This window comes from Drosophila mojavensis, unplaced genomic scaffold (assembly GCF_018153725.1).
Source record: "Drosophila mojavensis isolate 15081-1352.22 unplaced genomic scaffold, ASM1815372v1 contig_16, whole genome shotgun sequence".
NCBI lineage: Eukaryota > Metazoa > Arthropoda > Insecta > Diptera > Drosophilidae > Drosophila > Drosophila mojavensis.
Window position 1 is genome coordinate 6722130 of NW_025318693.1, and position 23176 is coordinate 6745305.

General features: G+C 39.8%; 3 protein-coding genes across 6 annotated transcripts in view; 1 reads left to right on the top strand and 2 right to left on the bottom strand.

The window, feature by feature from the left end:
- Positions 1 to 13082, bottom strand: part of LOC6573206 (aminopeptidase N) — a 40961-nt gene extending 27879 nt beyond the window's left edge. For all 4 annotated transcript variants that reach the window (XM_001999260.4, XM_015166807.3, XM_015166806.3 and 1 more), the window contains exon 1: positions 12929 to 13082. The gene's annotated coding sequence lies outside the window, so the exon portion shown is untranslated. The remainder of the gene's footprint in view (positions 1 to 12928) is intronic.
- Positions 13083 to 16809: 3727 nt separating this feature from the next.
- LOC6573205 (DNA-binding protein Ets97D) lies at positions 16810 to 18991 on the top strand. The gene is made up of 5 exons (XM_001999259.4): positions 16810 to 16962; positions 17107 to 17233; positions 17290 to 17359; positions 17413 to 18139; positions 18198 to 18991. Exons 1-5 carry the CDS (start codon positions 16899 to 16901, stop codon positions 18629 to 18631), a joined length of 1422 nt encoding a protein of 473 aa, XP_001999295.1. The 5' UTR covers positions 16810 to 16898; the 3' UTR covers positions 18632 to 18991.
- LOC6573204 overlaps positions 18751 to 23176 on the bottom strand; it is a 38105-nt gene continuing 33679 nt past the window's right edge. The window contains exon 2 of the mRNA XM_001999258.4: positions 18751 to 20275. Within this exon, the coding sequence (XP_001999294.2) occupies positions 19284 to 20275 (992 nt within the window). The 3' untranslated portion in view covers positions 18751 to 19283. The remainder of the gene's footprint in view (positions 20276 to 23176) is intronic.

The following is a 23176-nucleotide window of genomic DNA, read 5'->3' on the forward strand; positions in this document are numbered from 1 at the left end:
TTGGATAAGCTTGGTGAAAAGACGCCTTGACATTTGTTTGACTTTGCGAAATTTGCGGCTGCATTTTTAATGAGAAACGACGCGAGACCAGCAGCAACATGCCGCATGTCTCATGCCGCATGCCCCCATGCATAGCTGAAATCTTTGGAACGACCAACAATGTGGGGCAGATTCGTGTCAATGTAGCTCCAACTAGCCGAACTTCTATCTACATGTTGATAAATGCATTTTATCTAAATAAATGAAGCCATTAATATTGACTGACTGACTGGCTGACTGAGTGAGTGAACGTGTAAATGTGAATGATTGACTGACTGACTGACTGACTGGTAAACAGAATAATTGATTGCTTAGTTGACTGAATGGTAGATTGATGAATTGATTGACAATTAAATGATTGACTGACTGATTGATTAAGTAATCCACTGATGGAGTATTTGATTGACCGAATGCCTGCACTGCTGATTGACTGGCTGATTGATTGAGTGCTCCACTGATGGAGTATTTGATTGACCGAATGCCTACCCTGCTGATTGACTGCCTGATTGATGATGTGACTCACTCATTTATCTATTTTTGATATATCCATCAGTTAGGCCGAACAACGCCGGATACCCGCAATTCATATGAATAATTTCCAACCAACTTTGGACCATCATAATGGACCATTAGACCTATTCGAGGTAAAATCAGACTCAAGCATAACCGCTTGCTTGACTTCTTGGAATTTTCACGCCAGGTAACATTGCTTTCGTTAATGTGGTTGCTGTTTGTTTTTTTCTACTATTAGTACATCAATTTTGTGGCACTGCGGCAAAGCGTTTTCCAACTTATTTGCAAACAACTGCTGATGTCACTCGGTCAATATTTGCCGCATAAATTGAAAACTAATTTGAGCTGCAAACAAACGAATAAGCGAATGAAATCGTTGCGCTTGTTTGTGTTTTACTTTTGAATTGTTTGTTTTCATTGGTTGTTTTCCCCTCTTTTCTCAAGTTCAGTTTCCATGCAGCAAGTTCAATGTCAAATTTGCAACCCATACACAACATATAAACACTGTGAATTATGATAATGTCTCGCAGCATAGATCATACCTAGACCGACGCTGCTTAGTATTAATGTGGAACTAAAACCAAACCGAACCGCACGCGCACAGAGTTCCGCAAGAACTGACCGGAAAAATGAAATCCGGAAACAGAAGCGCGATTCGAAGAGAAAGACATAAAAAAGAATCGAAATTGCTTTAACAAAAATCGCCGCATTTATGCATGGATATATATTGTAATAAAAATAGTGACAGTGATGGTCGACTATATGCGACTACTACATACTCGCCTACATTTTCATAATTGCTTTATATTTTGTAATGAAACACTGAAAGATATCGGAAGTCCTTGGTAAAGGTTTGCCACTATCTATCCTACTACTACTAATACTTCGACTATTTCATTCTATATATCCTATAGTCTACATTAAAAATACAGAAACTTATATTGATGGTATACGGAATTATATAGAGAGTTGTAGTTCAGATATATTCCGTTAAAGAATATATTTCATCCGATTGCCCTTGGCTGCCATCGAAAATGGTCATCTATAGCATAACAACCCATATACTCCTCTTCAGCTAGTGAGCGGGTATTACATCACATAAAAGAGAAGAGCTCGAGAGAGTAACAATTGTCAAAGAGACCCATCAAATGGATTCGGACCGGCGTTGACAGCAAGCAGGCGACTCATCAATGGATTCATACTTGACATTCGCTTTCGGACGGCGCTCAAGAACCAAGAGACAGCAGCCCGAAGGCCTGCCGCCACACTCTCCGCCCATTAGTCTAATGCCAAATAAGAAGCTCGTAATACTGTCAATTCTTTCATTCATTTTTGGGCAGTTGTTCAATTTGATCGGCGGCAGGCGAAACGAATTTTAATTGATGCGGCAGACCGCAGACGTCACTCAGTCGACGGATTGCCCCCGGGCGATAAATACATACATATATATTACATGGGACAGTTGTGTCGCATAATTAAAGAGGCACTTGATTAATAATCGTTGAACCCCATTGTGACCCGCAGGCCGGGCCACGCCTTCTAATTTACTAGCACTAACCACTTTTATGCTCCCATTTATGTTAATTGTTATTATTTATTATTACTACGGTTGGTTGATTTGTTGTAACTATTAGCGCAGCATTATGCTTTAATAATGAATTGTAAAATCTGAGTCTGGCCTTCGCTTTAAAGTAACCCCTATGCTTCGGCTGGGGCATTCAATTCAATTAATTTGATCAATTATTATCTGTTTTTTATATTCTTTTAATTCTTTTCAGTATTTATGAGTGTAAATATTTGAAGTTAAGGACGGTCTACTGCGCATGCCTGGCTGCCTAATTCAATCCCAGTGCCATCAATCAAAGCTACAAATTGCCATCAAGGAAAGGGTATATGCAGCTGCCTAGCTCTCTCTCTCTCTCTTTCTCTCCCTCTCACTTGCCTGTGTTTGTTTTGCTTTGAGCATCGCTTTAATTGCCAACACAAGTTTGTAATTATGTAATTGTCATCGTTGTCTCCGCTGTTAAATTCCCGCTGCCTTGAGAGTGTCACATTGTCGCTTCGACCATGACAAGGGTTTTCGGTGCCCCAGCGCCAACTTGGCTGCCCCAGTGACAAACAAGAAATAACTGAAGATTGGGCTTAGAAAAAGAGTCAAGTGTTTAGTTCAAAATGAGTGGAAGGAAGTTAGAATAAACAACAACAATGGATTGGACAGTAATCTTCAGTCTACTCAAATGGCACAGAAACAAATGCACTTTGTCTTCAACAACCTAACACAAATATGCTTAAAATATTTATGAGAGATTTGACCATAGAGATAAGCTCACCTTACAGACAACAACTATTCCATTTGTTAACAGATAGTAAACAAAAGTAAAAGTTTGGCTGGCATTTGTCATTGTATGATTTGAGTCATTCAGAATGTCTTAGGTTTACAAGGAACAGTGGGCCAAATATATGAAAAATAGGCTTAAACTATGCAACTTAAGCAGTTAAGTGGTTGGTAAGCTGGTACTTCATTTCAAGAGAATTAGAAAGAGAGTATTTTCGATTGTGTTATAGAGTAGCCTCTGCTGCTGCCCATTGAGAATTCTCTTAATAGAATCTAACTGCTGTATGTAAATATCGAATCAAACTTAAATTGAATTCAATGACATTACAGAATGAAAATTGTGAGAGCATGAAATTTCGATGAAGGGCAAAATGATTAAGAGAATCATGAAGAAATATCACACCTCCAATTGCAAATAATAGGCTCTTCTCAGATTTAAGACAACTCGCCAAAGTAAGTATTATTTCCGCTCAACAACTCTTCCAGCTATTTTCAAAGGTCACTCAGAGACTCCTCCAACAGCTAAGAAATCATACTTAAGTCATAAATATGGTTTTTCAACGCACTCAAATTTTCGTGTTTAGTAACAAATTATGCATTTTATTTATTGGTCAAACCGCTTGACAAACATTTAATAATGTATCTTTGTTAATGGCACTTTGTAATTAGTCAGTTTATCACTGTGCTGCGACCTGTTCACGCTGACTGCAGCAGCTGACATTACGTATACGTAAGCGTATATTCATATATTATGTATACGCAGATGCAAGCTTGAACGCCGGTCATTAGCCAGCTCCAGCTCGCAGCCATAAAACCAATTGAGTGTCAGTTCAGCAGGCCCAACAAAACAATAGAACTCTGGCGAGCTTGTGTGCAGTAGCTGTATATACATATACATATACATACACATTTATTGTATATATCGCAGTCAAAATTAATAGCGCCCGTTTTTTCTCTTTGTTGCTGTTGGTTTCTGGTTTTGTCAATCGGCGACGACGACGTCATCGTTGGCTGTCAGCTACTGTTCACCGACAATTTAATATATAATATATAGTCAGCAAAGAGATAAAACAACATGGTTTATTTTCGCTTTTTGTTCTCTACCGAAATAAAAAAGCACAAAAATCATAAATCTATTGAAAGTAAATAGCAAAAAGTGGGTCAGCTTTTGGAATAAGACGAAAAGCACTTGAGGTAGTAGTATGAATATATATACGTATCTCTATAAAAAAAAAAACACATCAATCATAATAATGTGTGAATAGCAGCCAAAAACAGCTCAACTTGTACTGAAGTACAAAATGTTATAGACTCTAATATTGTCAGACCAAGTAGCTCGTGGCGTATGCCTAATTCTTACTCGTGAATTCTACACACAAAATAAAATACATAATTATGTGTAGCTGACTCAACAGCCAAATTCAGCGCACTTCTTGTCGGCAAAAATGTTTAGTATAAACTGAATATAATAAAGGCATAGGGCAATAAAAACGAGAGTCTAGAGAGCAAAGACGACTGCATAATACTCGCTCAAGGGCGAACAGAGTTAATGTGTTGTCTCTTTAGAGGAGGCCAAGGATAAGCCATTTGCAAAAGTTTATGATTGTTCATCTAAATTTGAAGAAGATTCTGCAATGTTCCATCTCTCGATATTAATCTAGAATATATACAACTCTAAATGTAGAACTGAGATGAGAATTTTATTTATTTATTTTTATTGCCAAGTCTCTGGCTTCAGTTATTATATACAACTAATATACCCACTTTCACTAACTGAAGGGGTATAACAAGCAATATTCTTCCGGCAGCGGCGCCTTATTGGGTAAAAAGCCTTAAAGCCGGGCAAAAACTAAACGTGATGGAAATTGCAGCCGATGCCGACAAAGTAATTTGCCGGGCAAAAGGCAAAAGGCATAAACATCTACTTTCATTCCCATTCCACTTTGCCTAAAAATTATAAAAATTGAAACAGCTCAACTAAAAATATATTTTCGGCTTTTTTATTTAACACCTACATCAGCTGGCATCAAGTTGAATGTGCATAGAAAACTTTTTAAAATTAGGTAAATAAATAATTTTCTGTCTTTTCCTCATAGATTTCCGAGAATTGCGAAATGCTGCGACCTTCAGCATGAGTTAAATGTGCTTCATTAAGGTAATTCTTCTCACATTTTCCGTTCAGTTTATTTGTTAATGAAATATTTTTGAAAATTCAATCGAAACAATTTCATTTCATTTCGCTCGCCTGTTTTTTAAGTTGTTAGCTTTAAGTATATTTATATCTGATCTCATTATATGCTGTCCCTACTTGCCATGAACGATTTGAAAGGCGAGCTAAATCATTAAAAACTGTTTTTGATATCAAAATTGTATAAAGATGTATATATATATATATATATATATATATATATAACATATAGGTATAGGTATGTATAGGTATATATACCTTTGTGCTTCGCATTGACATTTTATCGCAAAGGTTGACCAAATGATGCGTGTGTCTAAATTTTGTGGAATCAGGCAAGTCAATTAAAGGGGCCTAAAATAGTTTTTTAACAGTTTGCTGTTGTCGTCGAAACGTACAGTGGGACAATTGGACAGTGGTACGCTCTTGTTTATGTTGGCCTTTTCGTGGTCAGCTGACGTAATTCGCTGCCCAAGGTTAGCTGCAGCTGAAGCTACTGTCTGCGCATGAGTTGCACTATCTTTCTTGATCTCGTTTGGGTATCTCACACAAACACTCACACACACAATACGTGCTCTCAAATGGTTAGGCGTGAGGCTTAAATAAGTTGGACAACTATGTGTAACAGTCATTAGAAGACAGAGAAAATATATAAGTATATATATATGAATGCAATGCTCGTATAACTTTATAGTATAAGTCGTTTTGGATATACAATATTCATTTGTTTAAATTTATATAATTATAATATAATTTCCTACTTTATATTATATATTTATTTATATTTTTAAAATATTTGTTTTTATCTAATTTCGGTTTAAACGTCTATCACAGTAAGTTCCCCTTACCCAACTTCAGTTGAATTTTTGGCTTACTTTCCCAATTTAATGTCGGATTGCATGTGATCTTTCAATTGCTCATGATGATCATGATCATGTTGCCAGAGTCAGATAATCAGATGTTTTAAAAACATATGCCAAAAAATACTATAAATAAAATAGATTTATGACAAATATATATTAGACCATATGAACAGCTCTCTGCTCTTATCTGCACTCGGAATCTTGATCATAAAAGTTAATCTCGTAAATAATTGCCTGTGATTATGTATATGACAGAGTCTACACTTAACAAGTGGACAATCTAATAAATTGCCAAGCCGGAACAGATAACGCTGCAGGTTGATGTCATATGCCATTATGCGAGTTCGCTCGTATGGAGCGTGGCGTGCTCAAGTAAGTATTTCGCATGCCTTATATACTTAGTATGGCGGCTGCAGAATCTTCAGTGAAATGAAATTTCATTTTCTTTTGCATTGCGTGACCGGCTGCCGGCTCCACCTACAACTGCAACGACTGCCCTCGCACCCATTGCAATTGTCATTTATAGTATGTATGTATTCACGCATAAAAATTTAACGCTCTGGCATGTTTGTCATGTGCCGCTGGCCTTTTGACCTGCCGAGCGGCTGATGAAGTTGGCTGATATGACCGTTGAAAACTGGGGGAGGGGAAAGGGTGGTTGTTTACTTAGCTGAAGAGTGGCAGAACGCGCGCGGGAGCCATCATCAGCTACACTTCGGCTTAGACAGGCGTGTCCAGCGGGGCAAAAGCTACAGAGCGTCAATAGCCCCTGCTCCAAACAGTTCTTTTTTTTTTTTTTTTTGTTATGTGTGTCAAGTCGAATTAGATACGCTAAGTGTGAGTGAGTGTGTGTCTATGAGTGAGTGAGTGTGTGTGAGTTTCTGGCAGGTGGTTGCTAACAGCGGCCAAATGTTGCTGTCGCCACAGCAGTTGACAACTGAGGTTGCGTCCATATTCATAATTGCATATTCACATTTTCTAATTTCCCCTGCAGTCATCTGAGTGAAACATACAAGTTCATGTACTCACATACTCGCTTTAGACTCATATTCACACATTTGTATTCTCAATATAGTTGTAGCACATGCACATTCACATATTCATTTTATAAATATTCATATTGACTCTCATAAAGTTTATCGGTTCTGCATTCACAAAGATGGCAAATATCACACATACAAATACATATTTACAATTTAATTCATATACTCTACCTTTAAGTTGATATTCATATATATTTACCTTTTCATTCATATATTTCACATTCACATTCTATCTACCCACACACAAGTCATCTGTCAAAAGAATATGAATATGAATCACATGTTCACTCATATTCAATCAATAACTATTTGCGGATGATGTTCACATCTTATTCACATTCACATATTCACCTTTTTCATTCATATATAACGAAACCACTTAGTTGAACCGCCTGCACAGGCAACTCACATTCACATACACAGATATTTATGTATGTATACGGATTCACACACTCATTTAGCTGCACACTCAACTCTTGCGCCAGCACTCATTCATCTTCATTTAAGGCCTGCATTTACATTTGCATTTGCCACATTCACTTGGCTTTGTCATCTGTCAAATGCAGTTGGTCCAATTGGACGTTATAAAACATGAATATTCCGGTTGGAACATTTGGGATTGCCCTCTTGTCTTATCAGCTGACAGCGAGCTATCTGTCATCTGTAGCACATGACACACGAATCTTAATCCAAACCTTAAACTGAAACTGAAAACGAAACCGCAACTGAAACTGAAACTGAATGAAAGCAGCTTTTGGCACGATTTCGTCACCAGGCTCATATTTATTATATATACATACATATATATTCTATTTGGCACCTATATTCGGGGCTATTTCGGTGGATGCGCCCAGTGTTGCTGGCTAATTGAATTTATTGCGCGCCTCACTAAAATAAACAAATGCAACTCTCACACATATCCACGCTCACACTGTCACACACACACACTAGCTAATACATTTGCTTTTGTTTTTATCACCTGACGCTGAGTAAATTTTTGCATTCTGCTCTGTATTATATACGAGTATGAAAGCAATTTATAGACCAAACAGTCGCACATATTTGCTTTTTATTTAATGACAAACAAAATTGTGTGTTTATTTCTTGTTTTTGTTGCTTTTACACACACGCACACGACAATTTTACGACGTGGCTAACCTTGAAGGTGGTAGCCAAGCAACTTGAAAATCGCATCTATCGATCTATATTATATATTAATATATATATATATATATATTTAATATATAGTTGTGCTTATGATGCTGCTGCATTGTTTCTATGAATATAAATTAAATCAGATCAGCTGAGCAACTTTATAATTTTTGTATGCAATCCTTTAATATCTGATATAATATATATAGAGGTAGATAAAAAGATTGAAGTTTCCATATATTGTTATATATGTGTTAGAAAATTATATAGAAAATTATGTAACTCTTTAAACATGTGAATTATTACACATTTAAAAAAAAAAAAAAAAAAAAAAAAATTAAACTAATTTATTTATTTATTTTTTATGTTCTTTCTTTTCTTCTTCAAAATTTTCTTTATTATATGGCATTCTAAGATTTATAGCTTGCAAGTATATAATATATATTTCAATAAAATAAACAAATTTATAGCACTCCAATCTCAGCTATGCAGGGTACTTTGCCTTCTATCAGTAGTCGTTTACAGTTAATTAAAATGAATAGGTGAAAACAACGGAATGTCAAATGTTTCAAAACAATTTCACCAAACGCCTCAGCGTACACAGTGAAAAAGCTCATTTCCCCACATGTTGCAAAAGTGCTATGAAGAAATGAGGAGCCGAGGGGGGGCATGCAACGTATATTCATGTGTGTGTGTTGTGAGTTTGCCGCACATTGCACTTGAAATAGTTTCGAAGCACATACAAATTTCAAATGTTTGGACTGAGCTATATCTGTGTCTATATCTATTTCTATATCTTTCTCTATTTCTATTTCTGTTTCATTCTATACCATAGATATGCAGATATATGTATACATATTTATATATATACGGCGAACATCGTATGGCAAAGAGCGCTCGTCTATTATCATAATTTCTTATCAAATGACTCATGAGAAATCGTGTTGTGCGCAACAGTTGGGAATTAGTTGTGGTTGCTCTTGTTGTTGTTGCTTGTTTCTTTTTCTGGCACCGGCCAACTGTAAACAGATAGAAATAATAGAGGGCGAACGCAACATGAACACAACAATTGCATGAATTGTGCAATCTAATTTATATGCTCAAATAAAGGGAGGCAATCAAATACGGAATAGAATTAGTTAGTGGCGCTTGGCTCTGTTGTAAATGGAAATATATGCGTATATATTTCCTTATCTAGATGTATGTTACAAATATTGTAAGAGTTTTATAGAGCTGTATTTTGGTTACTAACTAGCGTAAAGAAACTCTGGGAGTCTTTATATCATACAAATGTATAAGGGTATTTATGAAAATTAGTGAAAAACAAGAAGAGATTTGAATGAATGTTGATCTATAAAATTATATGAAATTCAAATGAGCCTCAGATGGTAAAGTTTTCAGTTTTCTGCAAAGGCATTCAATCTTATATTCAATTCATTGATACATTCTTTGATTTATAATTTTCAACAAATTCTGTTCTTTCGATACCAAAATACCCAAAGTTTGTTGTACTTATGGATAATGGTTATAGAATAATCTTGCATTATAGGAGCTTCACTTCCACATTCAGAACGTTCTTTTCTTTGCGTAATAGATGCAAATTACCATTTCCAAGAATCCTCAATAGCTGTTCGATAATTGAATACCCAAAGCGCGCATTCCATATGAGCATTGTCTGCTCCTGCTATGGCTTCCCGCATTTCAGGTCTCTTGTGGCAAAATGATAATTATGCCAGGCCTATGCCAGGCAGACAGGCAAACGAGCAGCCAGGCAGACCTGGTAAAAGGATACTCCATAGCCGGCATAAACTTTCTCCCCCTTTCGCTGCAGCAAAAAAGGAAAAAGAGCGAAACCGCAAAAGTAGAAAAAAAAAAGGGAAACCACAAAATGTTGCAATTCACTCAGGTAATACAAAGCGTTTCCAAAGAGGGGGGCGTGGCATGCGGTAATAATATGGTGCGGTACCTAATTGTAAATGCAATTATGCAAATGCCAAAAAGGCAGTTACCAAAGCGAAAGAGTAGAGAAGAGCGAGTCAGAAATGAAGGGTAATCAAGCCAAGCAGACAATTGATAAACGAACCGAGAGACATACGATTGATAAAAGTGCCCGAAAAGAGCAATTAAACCAATATAAATTGTGAACACGCGCCAGAGGCGCAAACAAAACATAAAAGCCAGCAAAGCAAATATATTCCCAAATGTGAAATCGATATGGGCTCGAGCATATGCCCGAAAGGTCGCACAACAAGGGCTGTTGGCCTGAGCATGAGAATGAGAAGCGTTTATTCGAGGAGGGGTTGAGACCCTCCTGAAATAGGGAATACGATATGACATTTGCGTTTACCTTGTATTTCATGTGCGAAAAATGCAGCCGCTGATGAGCTCAGAGCCCAAAAATCAGAATCAAGCGATGAGACACATTACACATTACATTAATGCCACGCCTCACATATATAGATGATATAAATATATACATATATCTATGTATTCGAGATACATATTTTGATATATGTAGAGTATCTGCTTCGGATGACGTTACCTTTTTTTTGGCATATGCTGTTTGCTCTTATCTCTGTAATTCTATCAAATTACAATCGAGCAAATGTTTTGGTTCCTGTGCTGAAATCTGATAAGCAACCGGCCCTCCCCTCATAGAGAATCGCTCTACTGTTAAATTAAGTGTGGCATTGTTGGGGACGAAGGGGCGTAGGAGGCTTGCATAATAATTATAAAAATAGTCGATTATCGCATGGTTGGGCATGGTTGTCGATTAATTAATCGACAAAAAATACACAAAAAAGAGCATTTTAATTAGATCATAACAGATAGATACTCTGGAAATTCTTGATATGAGAGTATATGAATTTGAAGAACATTGTAGAAAAATCTATAATCATTTTTCTTAATATACTATATAAAATATATAATGAATTTCATATAAAACTTCTAGTACTTCAGATATCTGATAATAAATACAAATTGAATACACAAATCGTAATTAAATATAATTCATTATACATACTATAGCAGTTTGATTGATAAAGTCTGGTATTTATTGACTTAGTCAAGCAAGTCAGTGGAAAGATAGTATATGGCAAACTGTTTTATATATAGAATATTACCTATTCCTGTTTATCAACAAATAGCTATCGTACACTCGCATAGAACAAAGTTCCTTTTGCTGTCCTCATGTCTATCTTTTTCCCTGCCTATCTGAGCTCATGGTCCAAGGACTATTCTGTATGCTTTTGCTGTTGAGCAACTTGTTCACAATGGGCTCATGCATAAACTGTAGCATATTTGCGGGCGTTCAAGCGTTCATCAATGCTTTATTATGCGAAGCAGCAGAAAGAGGCAGAAGCAGTTGCAGCGGCAGCGTCAGCGGCGGTGGCGGTGGCACTGACTGTGGCTATGCCTGTGGCAGAGACAAATGACAACGACCCACTTAGCGGCTATGCCTCGCTGAGGTAAGCACAGCGCGCCGCTTTGTTGCATGCATGTGCAATTACGTATACGCCCTGTATTTATTGGCCTGAGCCCACGCTGCGCCGGCCAGACTAACAAGTGGTCCCGCGAGAGAGCGCTGTGAGAGCTGAGAGCTGCTGGGATTGCAAGTGGGTGCCGGTGTCGAACACCTACGCGCATAGACAGCAGGTAGCACCCCACACACACACGCACGTACACACAGGCACTGAGAGCACTTGTGCTTGCATTGAAATGGAAAACAAAAGCTGCATGAGAAATGTTGCAAAGGGCGCAATGTTGCCAGCTGGAAAACTTTCAACAGCTGTTTGGCCAGGTTGAAAGTTCATGCGGTAGTAAGAGCAGCAACAACAACAACCACAGCAACGACGTTCGCTACGTCCTTGGACTTTTTCGGTGTGGCTGCCACAGCAGCTGCCCCGAGACCCGGCGTGCTGCAGCCAGCGAAGGACATTTGCTGCTAGCCGGGTGCTGCACACACGAAAATCAATATGGCAAACACTCGAACACTATGGAATGCCATATGCATATCTAGGCAGCGATTGCCCAATGCGTTCCAGCCGATAGCAGCAACAAATTCCACTTGATTAGCACACCAAAGAAAAAAAGATGGAAAAAGTTGATAGCTTTCAAAAATGCCCCAAAGAAAACTTAAATGCAGAAAACAAAATATACAATTTACGAAATAAACAACAACAAACACTCGAGGATGAGTTACATTTTAGCCAGAGCTCACTGTGGATGGCCGCGTGCGCTTCGATTTTGATTAGAGCGCAGACAGTAACAACAAAAACAAAAGCAAATCTAAATCAAATAAGCAATGCAAATCGATTGAAACACAGCATTTTTTCAATGTTGTTGTAGCTGCTGCCCTTGTTGTTGTTTGAGTTGCCCGAGTTTTTGTTGTTGTTGCTGCGAACATTTAATTTCTCACACTTTAGTTTTCATTTTCATTTTAAAATGCTTTCAGTTTTAGGCTTCTATTGTTATTATTATTACCTGTTTAGCGTATGAATGAAATCACCTTTAGAATCAAAATCAAATGGCCAAGCAGCAGCAGCAACAACAACAAACGATAACAACAATCTGCACGAAAAACTCACTTGGCTAAATAAAAAATTAAAAATTAAAATAAAAATTAGTTTTTGAAATTCTTGGGTCTTATAGCAAGACAAACGCCCACTCTTTATACGGCCCGCACGCAACGCGATAACAAGCCTCAACTCTGCCAACAATAATAACAATAACAACAAATAGTAGTAGTAAAAGTAATAAAAGTAAGAGATATCATAAATTATTGTTGCCTGCGTACTTCGATTTGGTTGGCGGCCCAAAAACTAACGTTAGTTTGGCCAAAAGCAGAAAAACACTATTCTTTTCTCTCACTGAGAACTCGCTAACGGTTAGCCGAGAAACGTGCGCGGACTCAACACGAACAACCGACGCGTTTCAGTTGCGCCAACAGACTGAATTGTTCGAAGCACAGCTGAGAGAGCGAGCGCAGTCAACAAGAGCAGCGCAGCAGTGACGTCGACGCCGACAGCGGCTTCGCAAACGCCGGCAGCAGCAGCATTGGGCAATTCTTGATTCAGCTGATTGATAAGAGTCTCAAGCACGCACACACGCACATGTATGCACATGCATACGTACATACACACACACACACACACTCTGTCACTCAGACACTGCATTGCGTTTATCAATTATGAAATGCATTCATTCAAAAGCAAGCAAAATGAATCAAAATAATAGAAATAATATTCATTTGTATTTAAATAAAAAAAAAATAAAAAAATCGTATAATAATATATTTGAAATTTCCTTAAACACATACAAAAAAACAAAACAAACAAAAAAAAAAAACAAACAAAAAAAACAAAAATAGTAATAATAAGAAATGCTTAACTTTAACAAAATCTTAGGTAATTGCTCACAACTTATTTAATTTATAGTCCAGATACATAAACAATTTATAGTGATTCTGGGAAACGAAGAGTAATGTATACATTTTCTTTAGAAACAAAAGAAAATATATTTTTTAATAAGACAAAATTTAAATTAAGCAGAACAATTTGATATGCTAATAATGAAAGAGAAAAATGTGTGCAAATAAAAATATAGATGAATAGTTGAAAGATCGAATTTTTGGCAAGTGATACGACCAAGTCAAGGAGAAATGCTCTCATTATTAATTCTATTGAACGAAACTAATTTCATATGCAAATCATGCTGATGACATGCTAAGCATGACTCCTGTGCAGCTTAGTTTTTTTTTTTTTTTTTTTGAAGGCATGATGACGACTTAGAGGATGACTCAAGCGCAACGAGAGGCTTATTTATTATTTCGGATATTACGGCATTGGTGACTTGTCTGGATTTGGAATGGGTTAACCAAATAATATTTGTCAGCCACACAGCAGTGAATCATGTTTGAGATCTTGTCAATGCTTTCTATTTGAATGTTTCCTTTCTAAATTAAAAGTTCTTTATGGACATTTCAAAGTTTCTTTTTATCGAGTTAAGCCAAAGTGGCTAATAAAATATAGAAAAGGACACGGCCCGCAGCCTAGTTCACTGGCCCCCAATAAGGCTGCGGGTGTTGCTCGAAAGGCAAACAGCAAGGCGAAGCGAACTGGATTATTTATTGGGCGACCCAGAAAGCTCGACGTGGCCAGCGGGGCCCATTGAAAATGCAAAATGGCCACCAATTAATTAGTAAAAATTATGAAATGGAAAACTAAAAACTGAATACGAAACTATAACTGAAACGGAAACACGAAATTCATTTGAGTTATGCGCCAGCCAAACGCAGCTGTCCCACTTACCACCTGACCCCACCCCTAGTCTGCCTTTCAAGTGTCCTTGCTGTAAGTCCGAGGCACTAACCTGCTAGCCCTTTGGCGACCTAAATACCAGGCAAGGCTGGAAGCTCGTATACCTAAAAATGCAAATAGGATTTCAGTAGTAGAAAAGGCATAAGTAATAGCAATGGTATTTGATGCACTTCGAGAAATAATTAGTAGAAAGCTCTAGCACAAATTGACGCACTGACAGAAAATTATGTTACTAATAATGTAAGCTACAATTCATATGATTTTCATTCAGAATTGTCGCTCTAGCTAAAGTTAGTTTGTAATTTCTGAGATTTTCTTTCAGTGTATGCCTTAGCTGCTCCAGTTTCGGGACTGGCCACATCCATGTGGGAGTTGTCCTATTGATTTAATTTCCACTATTCTTAGTGACGCAATGCGCGACGTAGTCGAATCGCGTCGAGTCGAGTTGAATGCGCTGTTGGTGTCGCTGTCGCTGTTGTTGCTATTGTTGTTGTCGTTGTTGCTGCTGCTGTCGCCGTGGCGTCCCAGCAATAATCCTGAGACGCCTCCAAGGGGTTGTTTTTGTTTGCCACACTGCCACAATGCCACATGGCCCATTGAGCTATGTTTTTGGCTCTAGTTGTCTGCCGGCGCCGCAATGACTGCGCATAATTTTATGGTTTATAGCGAGGAGTAGTTCTCAGCTCCCAGCTTTCGATTCCCAGACGACTTGTTATTGCGCCTTAGGCCGCTGTTGCTATTAATATTTTGGGCGGTGGCTAAAGAGACCCTTCGACTGATGCCACAACTGCAGCTGGCTGCCAAACATGACCTAGACACTTTGGTCTAGTTGTCTGTCTAGTGCGATCAGCTCTAACATCATTCTCGAGGTCATTACAATGACATAGAGCAGCGCAGCTAATTAGCATTTAAATTAATTGAATAGTGACTAATGATGAGCCACAATCTGCATCTGTGTTGACACTGACTCAACATCTGCCAAAGAGTCAGAATGTATATTTAGAGCTGGATTCAAAGTGGGCTTAGTACTTTACTCAACCGTTGCTCAAAGCCCAATGGAAACACAATTTTGCGTAAATTTAAGGTAGAGCATAAAAAAACCCTTAGTTTATTTTAAATCACAAACCTTTCAAAATTAGATTAGTCGGATTAGGATTATTCTCAAACGCTGCTCAAATTAATATAGGAATAGAAACAATGTATGCAAATTGCAGTCATTAGGAATTTCACTTTTATTTTTTTTTAGTTTTTAACTATAAAGTTAAATTTGCTTTATAAAATGTAGTTCTCTATGATCCAATATTCTATAAATATGAATTCCTTTTGGAACTGTACTCTATATATGTTTTTATCTACATCAGAAAACAAGTAACAATTTAGCTAGAAATTTGCCAACTGAGCTAACAATGAGATAATATTTTTGCGCAACTCTAAAAATAGTGCGAAACTCATTTGAAGGGGATAGGCGAGAAGTGTTTGGGGCAGGAAACATGAAAAATCGTTTGTAGTAACAAGTGCGCGCTGCACTTGAAGTTGTTTAACTTCGGTTCGCTCCGGTCACTATGCCGCCGACTCCTGCCCGCAGCCTCTGGCAACAGACAACAGCTGATAAGACAATTGTCGGCCTTTGTCTTTGGCAACAGTGAGTGGGTGAGTGAGTGAGTCTGGTACATATAATATGTATGTATATACATATATACAATATCGTGTATGCCGAACAGGTTCTATGGCATTTTATCTGCAGTTAACGGGTGCCGCTGACCCACTTGCATAATGGTCTTATGTCCAAGAACTTCCTGATTTTAAAACAAACATGGCCAATTGTTTTGGATTTGGAGCACCAATGCTTATATATACACTATTTAGTGGTTGGTTTATCAATGAATGTTATGTACTTAAGATTTTTAGTACTTGTATTGGCTTCTAGTGAATCACTTCAAATGGGTTGACTGTCAGTTGTGCACATAAATTTCCTTATTAGCTACGCACATCAACCGCAATTAAGCTGATCAAACGATATTCGTACAATATGTTTTGATAGCTTTCTTGATTGTAAATGTGTGTGGTTAATTGCTCTAATTTTTGCATGCAAAATTTTTCAATGATTGCGAACATAAATAGAAAGCAAAGCGTGTCAGCAGAGAAATATTTATTATTAGCTTTAAAAGCCGAAAAGCGTATATTGTTGTTAATTTTGCAAAAATTTTGCAAGCTAAAATATTCGTATTGCCTTTGCTTAACTTGAAATATTTGAATAGCCCGCCAATGTGTGCAAGCTATAAGAAGCTGATTGCTATAGCGCAACGAGTTGACAGCGCCGGAACACAAATGAGCTAAAAATGTTTCCGTTTTTAATAACTTTTAGCTATTTGGTCACACTTTTGGTGCTCTCCAAATAAATTGCAGACAATTTGTCTGATTCTCCGTAAAAATATAAACATATAAAGTATGGACAGCCACAACGATCTGTCAGATGAGTTAATAAGACGTCTTAGCGGTGGTGGTGGCCTGGGTAAGTCATGAACTATCGCAGTCAGTGAGCAGCTGCTACAGCTCCTGCCATGGTCAACTGCACAGGTTGACGTTATAGTGCCTGCTCGCAATCTGTGTGCAGCAACAGTTGTCAGCCAGCTAATCTACCCCGAAAACCTTGCAGAGGAAGTGATATCCAGCGAGATTTTTGAAGAGACGAATATATACGAGGATGCAAATGATGTGGAGAACGAGCCAGATGACATTATCATCGTGCACATGGACATTCGAGAACCGCTTAGCACACTCAAGTACATTCATATATATCAACAAATTTTTACATATTAATTTGTGCTTCATCTTATAGAAAGCTTGTGGAGCAAAAAATTGGCGTTGAGCTAAACTACTATACATTTTGCCTACAGGATGCGCAGGAGGTAAGAACTCTGACAAATCCTCCGAAACATCAATTAAATGAAGCCATTTGCAGCTGGAGCCTCATAAGAACTTGGTCGATCAGTGCGTCAAGGGCGAAGGTCTAGTGCAGATCAATGTCCAAATCCAGACTACGCACAAAAAGATAAACATTGCGGATGTTCTGAAGCCCACAGAGGCAGCGCTGGCCACCCTGGCCATCGAGGAGGCTGCCCAGCTCAGTGCCCAAGACACCAACAGCAGCGGCAAGAGCTCTACCAGCGGCAGTCCCAGCAAGGTCAGCAAAAAGCGTAAGCAGAAAACCGACGAAACATGTGATGTAGATGTCATGGAAGAGGACAAGGATGCCGATGTGGAGGTAACCAAGCCCGTGCTTAACTGGGTGCTGGATAGCAAGTTCAAACGGGAGCAAATCCGCCTCAAAATACCTGAAGCAGTGAGTGAATGGACGCCTGCGCATGTCGCCCACTGGCTGGAGTGGGCGGTCAAAGAGTTCGACCTGCGTGACCTCAACATGGACGAGTGGCGAATCACGGGCCAGGCGCTGTGTGCCATGACGCACGAGCAGTTTAGCCGGAAGCTGCCTCGTGATCCGGGCAATGTATTCTGGACACATCTACAGCTGCTCAAGGAGTGCAATTTCGTGTCCGTGGTGCACAAGCAAGCCGAGGAACTACGCAAGCCGAAGCAATCCAAAGCGACGGCAGGTGCCAACATACCCGGAGTGGGCTTGGAGCAGCGTATTATGCGCAAATCCTTTCAAAGCGTTAAGAGCAATGATTGTGAGTAGCTGACGTATAGATACTGGATCCCTTCAACTAACCGTTTCTCCTATTACAGCCTCCGATAGCTCGCCGGCGCCACAAAGTCCCAGTCATCATAACAGCATCGGATCTGGCAACAATGGCCAGGTGCAGCTCTGGCAGTTTCTGCTCGAGATCCTCACTGACAGCGAGCACACGGACATCATCGAGTGGGTGGGCACAGATGGCGAGTTTAAGCTAAGCGATCCGGATCGCGTTGCCCGTTTGTGGGGCGAAAAGAAGAACAAGCCCGCCATGAATTACGAGAAACTTTCTCGAGCACTACGTTACTACTATGATGGTGATATGATATCCAAAGTGTCTGGTAAGCGTTTCGCCTACAAGTTCGACTGTGATCTGAAGCTGCTGATAGGTTATGATGCCAGCGAGCTGTCGCGCTTGGTTAATGAGCGCAAATGGGCCGGCCATCTGCAGGCGGCGCAGAAGGAAGCCGATGCCGATGCGACATGACAGCCGGTCACTGGTGTCAAGCGAGAGCCCGATATCCTGTGGAAGTACGAGGCGCCATAACGCTGGCTAAAATGGTTCGCTGTTCCCTTATTGGCCAGATTAATTGAACTGCATTTAAATATTTGTAGGCACATGATTTTATTGTTCACTTTGTTCATAATATATTATAGTTATTCACTAAGCATTATAATCTCCGTCTCTATAAGCTATCGCTATAAATATCATATATGTAGGTACTGTAACTATCTATATAGTAGGTATCATATATGTTTAGGCATTATATCATATATTGTTCGATTATACGTTGGCGATTTTTGTAAAATCCATAAAATTAAAAACAGAAATCCATTTTCCACGCGATTTCCTCGATTTTCATTTGTATGTTTGTGTGTATGTGTGAGTTTTTGTGATTTTACATGACTAGTTCGCTCTGTAGAGGCTAGACGATAGACTAACTAGGGCTAAGCTAGATTAAACTAAACTAAACGTTAACATTTAGCGAGTCGGCAGCTAAATGTGCGTCTCAGTTTGTTGATGGCCTGGCGGAATGTGCTCAGCTCCGGGCTAGACTTACGCTGCACATAGAACCGTGTAGCGAAGCCAGCTTTGTGCTAGGATAATACTCTTCCCTCTGCTGCTGCAGCGGCCGACACTAGAGCTCAGTCGTGATCTCGTCCTGCGGCCGAAAGCCCAGCTTATAGAACTCATCCTCCAGCCAGAGCGAGCTGGCATTGAGATCCGTTATGAGATTGCCGCTCTTCAGCGTATTGAAGCTGCTGCCAAATGGATCCGAGGCACGCGGCTCTTCGAATTCATGCAGGCTGATCAGCGAACCGAACAGGTGCAACTTCTGCTGTGCCGAAGCGCTGCTGCTGCGATCTCCTGGCAGAAGATCCGTGCCCAGCTTTAGGCTGGGTGGCGTCCCCGCCTTCTGCTGCTGCTGCTGCTGCCTGTAGATGCTGTGGCTTGGCTTCTTGGGCGCCGCATACAGCGCCTCCGAGCCACCGTCGCCCGCATGGGAGGTCTGAAAGAAGTCAATCAGCTGGCCCACTTGCGGCTTATAGCGCTCCAGAGCGTGCTCCGACCACGCATACAGCCGGGCCCAGTCGTGCGGCGGCGTGGGTATCAGCTCAATGGGCCTGTTCAACAATATCAGCAGCTTGGCCAGGTCCCGGACAATGGGCCGATACGAGTTGGCCGCTGCCACCTCGCCGGACAAATACAGTTTGCGTATTTGCCGGCGCGTGTCGTTCAGCATGGCCAGAAAGTACTCCGCATTGGGTCGCATTTCGTTCAGCTGACGCATGAAATCGGCCCGATCCATTATGTTCTCATTGATAAGCTTCTGCTTGACAGACTTGCGTCGTCGCTTGCGCCGCACCAGCATCACGGCCACGGCCAGCAGCGAGAGGCAGACCAAGAAGCCGCCCAGCAGACCGGCCAGCGCTGCCATCAGCGGCCCTGAGTAGCCAGTGGGCACACAGACGCGACCCATGAACTCGGTGTGGGCCGACCATTGATCCAGATAGCCGGCGGGGCATTCATCTACGCATTGGCGCGTATCCGTCACCAGGTACAGTGGACACTTGATGCAGCCCGCCTTGTTGCAGCGCAAACAGTGCGAGCTCGTCGTCACGGGGCAGCCTGCAAAGAGAAAAGTGCCAGAAATTGGGTTAGTTAGGTTGGGTCATAATTGAAGGTCTCTCAATTAGCGCTAGCTCACAATCAGCATAATTGCTGCTCATTTGCATAGGGTAACGTCTGCTGAAGCCTCCCACAGTCAATTCCCTTAATGACTGTAAATTAAGTCATCCATCCTATTGAATTATCACTAAATGGCAAATTACACTAGACAACAAATATCCGATAGAAATGGGAGCTTTTTCAAAATCATTGTTGTCCTCTTATTAACTGTAACTCTGTCCATTATTATAGTTTTTTTTACCTTTGGAAACTGAAAAACGTTATCTATTTTCTTTCCTGCATGTTAGTCATTCTCTTGTTTCTGTCCATTAGAATCAAAATTCTTGTTGTCCAGTGTCAACTGAGCATATCATAAAGATTTTCCACTTTAGCTGGGTTTTGTCATTGGCTATTTGTTTTGTTGGCTTTCAAATTCAAGGTAAACCCAACAAAAATTGTTTGACTTTTGGTTTTTGAAAGAAACGACGACGACAACGACCACAACTACAACATCAACATCAACGCATTAGCATAAGAAGTGTTGTGCACACAGAGACACAGACAGTTGACAGACAAACAGTCGGACGGACGGAGAGACACAGACTATGCTACATATTCTAGGAAGGCGTCCGTCCAATGGGAAAGTTCAATATGAGACGCGATGAGGAGGCGCATCCCAAGTGTTGTCGCCGCACATCAAAAGCTTTTTTTGACAACTGCAACGAGAGACAACGCAATGCGACTCCCAAGCAGTTCAGTCGTTGCCGTTGTTGTTGTTGTTGCTGTTATTGCTGCCATTGTTGTTGTCGGATCAGCAGCTGGCCCATTTATCTTGGACTGAAGTGGCTGTTATGCCCTGCGCGAAAGGTGAACAAAGAGTATATGAGGCTTACGCGAGTACTTCCACTACAAATGAAAACCTGCGAATCTGCTTAGAATATATAGAAAATAATATAGAATATCTTGTTCTACATATGATCAGCTATACCTAGAGCAAAGTCTATTGGGCATTGAGTGGGAAACCTTTAGTCTATAGAGTAAATAAGGTAAAATAATACGATTTCAAATTTATCGCATCTATGTGGTTTTGAACTTAGGTTTAACACAGTCACAGCTACAGTTTAAGAAGCATTCGATCAATATAAAGTCTTTTTCCTTCAATCGTTTTTTAGTCGTAATTGGAACACTGAATTTCCTGATTTCTAACCTAAGCTCAACCGCATCTGAGCTCGGTTATTCCCCTATTTATATTCACTCTCACAAGATCACTGAGTATGTTGCAGTCGTTCATTTACGGTTTATTGTCTTTCTTCAACAAAGCCTTGGCGGTTTCTGTCTGCCTGCTCGCCTGTCCGGCTGTCCGACTGTTTGTCATTGCACCACGTACGCACCTTGTCTGCCCCGATTGCCATGCACTGGGCGTCCGTCGTTCAGCATCGGGCTGGGCATCATCAATGGCATTAACTTGTTTTAGCGCTAATCAGACACAACCCCCGAGCAAATGCAGCCGCAGCAGCAGGGGCAGCAGCAATCGGATTGCCGATTGCCGATTGCCAATTGCCAATTGCCTTTTGCCGACTGTCTGTTTGCCTTGGCCATGGCCAATTCTCAGGTAAGAGCTGTGCGGATAATCAGTCGGAACGTAACTCGTAATTGATATTGTGCAGTCCCTGGCCAGCTCCGCTCCACCACCTGCTACGACCCAGTGGGCTGGTTCTGGGCGTGCAGTTGATCAACGATAATTGGTTATTAAATGGAAGATTGCCTTACCCCCAGCTCCTGCTGCCGCTGTTCGTCATGTAAATGTACTGAAATTACAGCGCCCAGCCAGATTATAGTGATACACATACATATACATATGTATATATGTTATATATAAATAATGATATCTCGATTGAGCCAGCAGGATTCCAATGGCATTGCGCACTTGAGCGGAATAAATGCATAGCAAATGCTCCTCGGACCGAGCGTCGTAACTCAATAGAGATTCAATTTAACAACTGATTGAATCACAGATCGAAACAATTATCATTGCAGCCCTAGCACGATTAAGTGTTGCGTGTAATTATACCCTGTACGCAATAAATATATATTGATTGAAGGTGTGCCCTCTGTGGATAATATTGCGCAAGATTTGTGGCTCTTCATATGGGGTATACTTTTTCCAATGAGTGAACTTGAACACTCAAGTACCCTATTCTATGAGAGTATTTGAATACTCAAATATGTATAGAAATTGAATTAATTTATTTTTGATATTTTTCTGACAACAATAGATACCCTGTATAGATAATCAATTTTTTAGAATGTTGTTGGCATTTTAGAATATATATAGTATTACTTGTATATAAAATGAAATATCGTTGCATTGCCCTTTAATACATCTAAGTTCAACTGCTAGCTACAACTACACTGATTAGAGGGTATCTATTAGATAATCATTCAATTTGTAGAAGATTCATTTATCATCTGGATAGCTTATCCCTTCATTTGCATTTCTCAGCAATCGATACTATCATAACTCAATCAACAACAAACTGCGCCCTATTCAGAATCTGTCACGCCCACACTGTAAGTTATGCAATTGTTTAGCTAAATATGAACTAACTAATAACAAACATTAGTGGAACATGTGCTATTGTCTAAGTTTAGGTTAATGAGCAACAAAAAAAAAAATATTCGAAGAAACTTAAAACAATATTGAAACTTTCTAGCGCTGACTCAGAGCAGCTGTAGAAGCTCTCTAAACATGGGAATCAAATACCATAAACATGTGAATTTCGTAGTAGCTAGGCGTGTCAAAATATCGGACAGTTGCCCAGATATTTGACAGATATACTTTCACTCAAAGACAGCTGCAAC

Excerpts from the sequence above, each read along its gene's own strand:
- LOC6573205 (XM_001999259.4), top strand. The coding sequence starts at position 16,899 with ATGGACAGCCACAACGATCTGTCAGATGAGTTAATAAGACGTCTTAGC. Across the intron at positions 16,963-17,106 it reads TAGCGGTGGTGGTGGCCTGG|AGGAAGTGATATCCAGCGAG; the intron begins GTAAGTCATGAA and ends AAAACCTTGCAG. Across the intron at positions 17,360-17,412 it reads GCCTACAGGATGCGCAGGAG|CTGGAGCCTCATAAGAACTT; the intron begins GTAAGAACTCTG and ends AGCCATTTGCAG.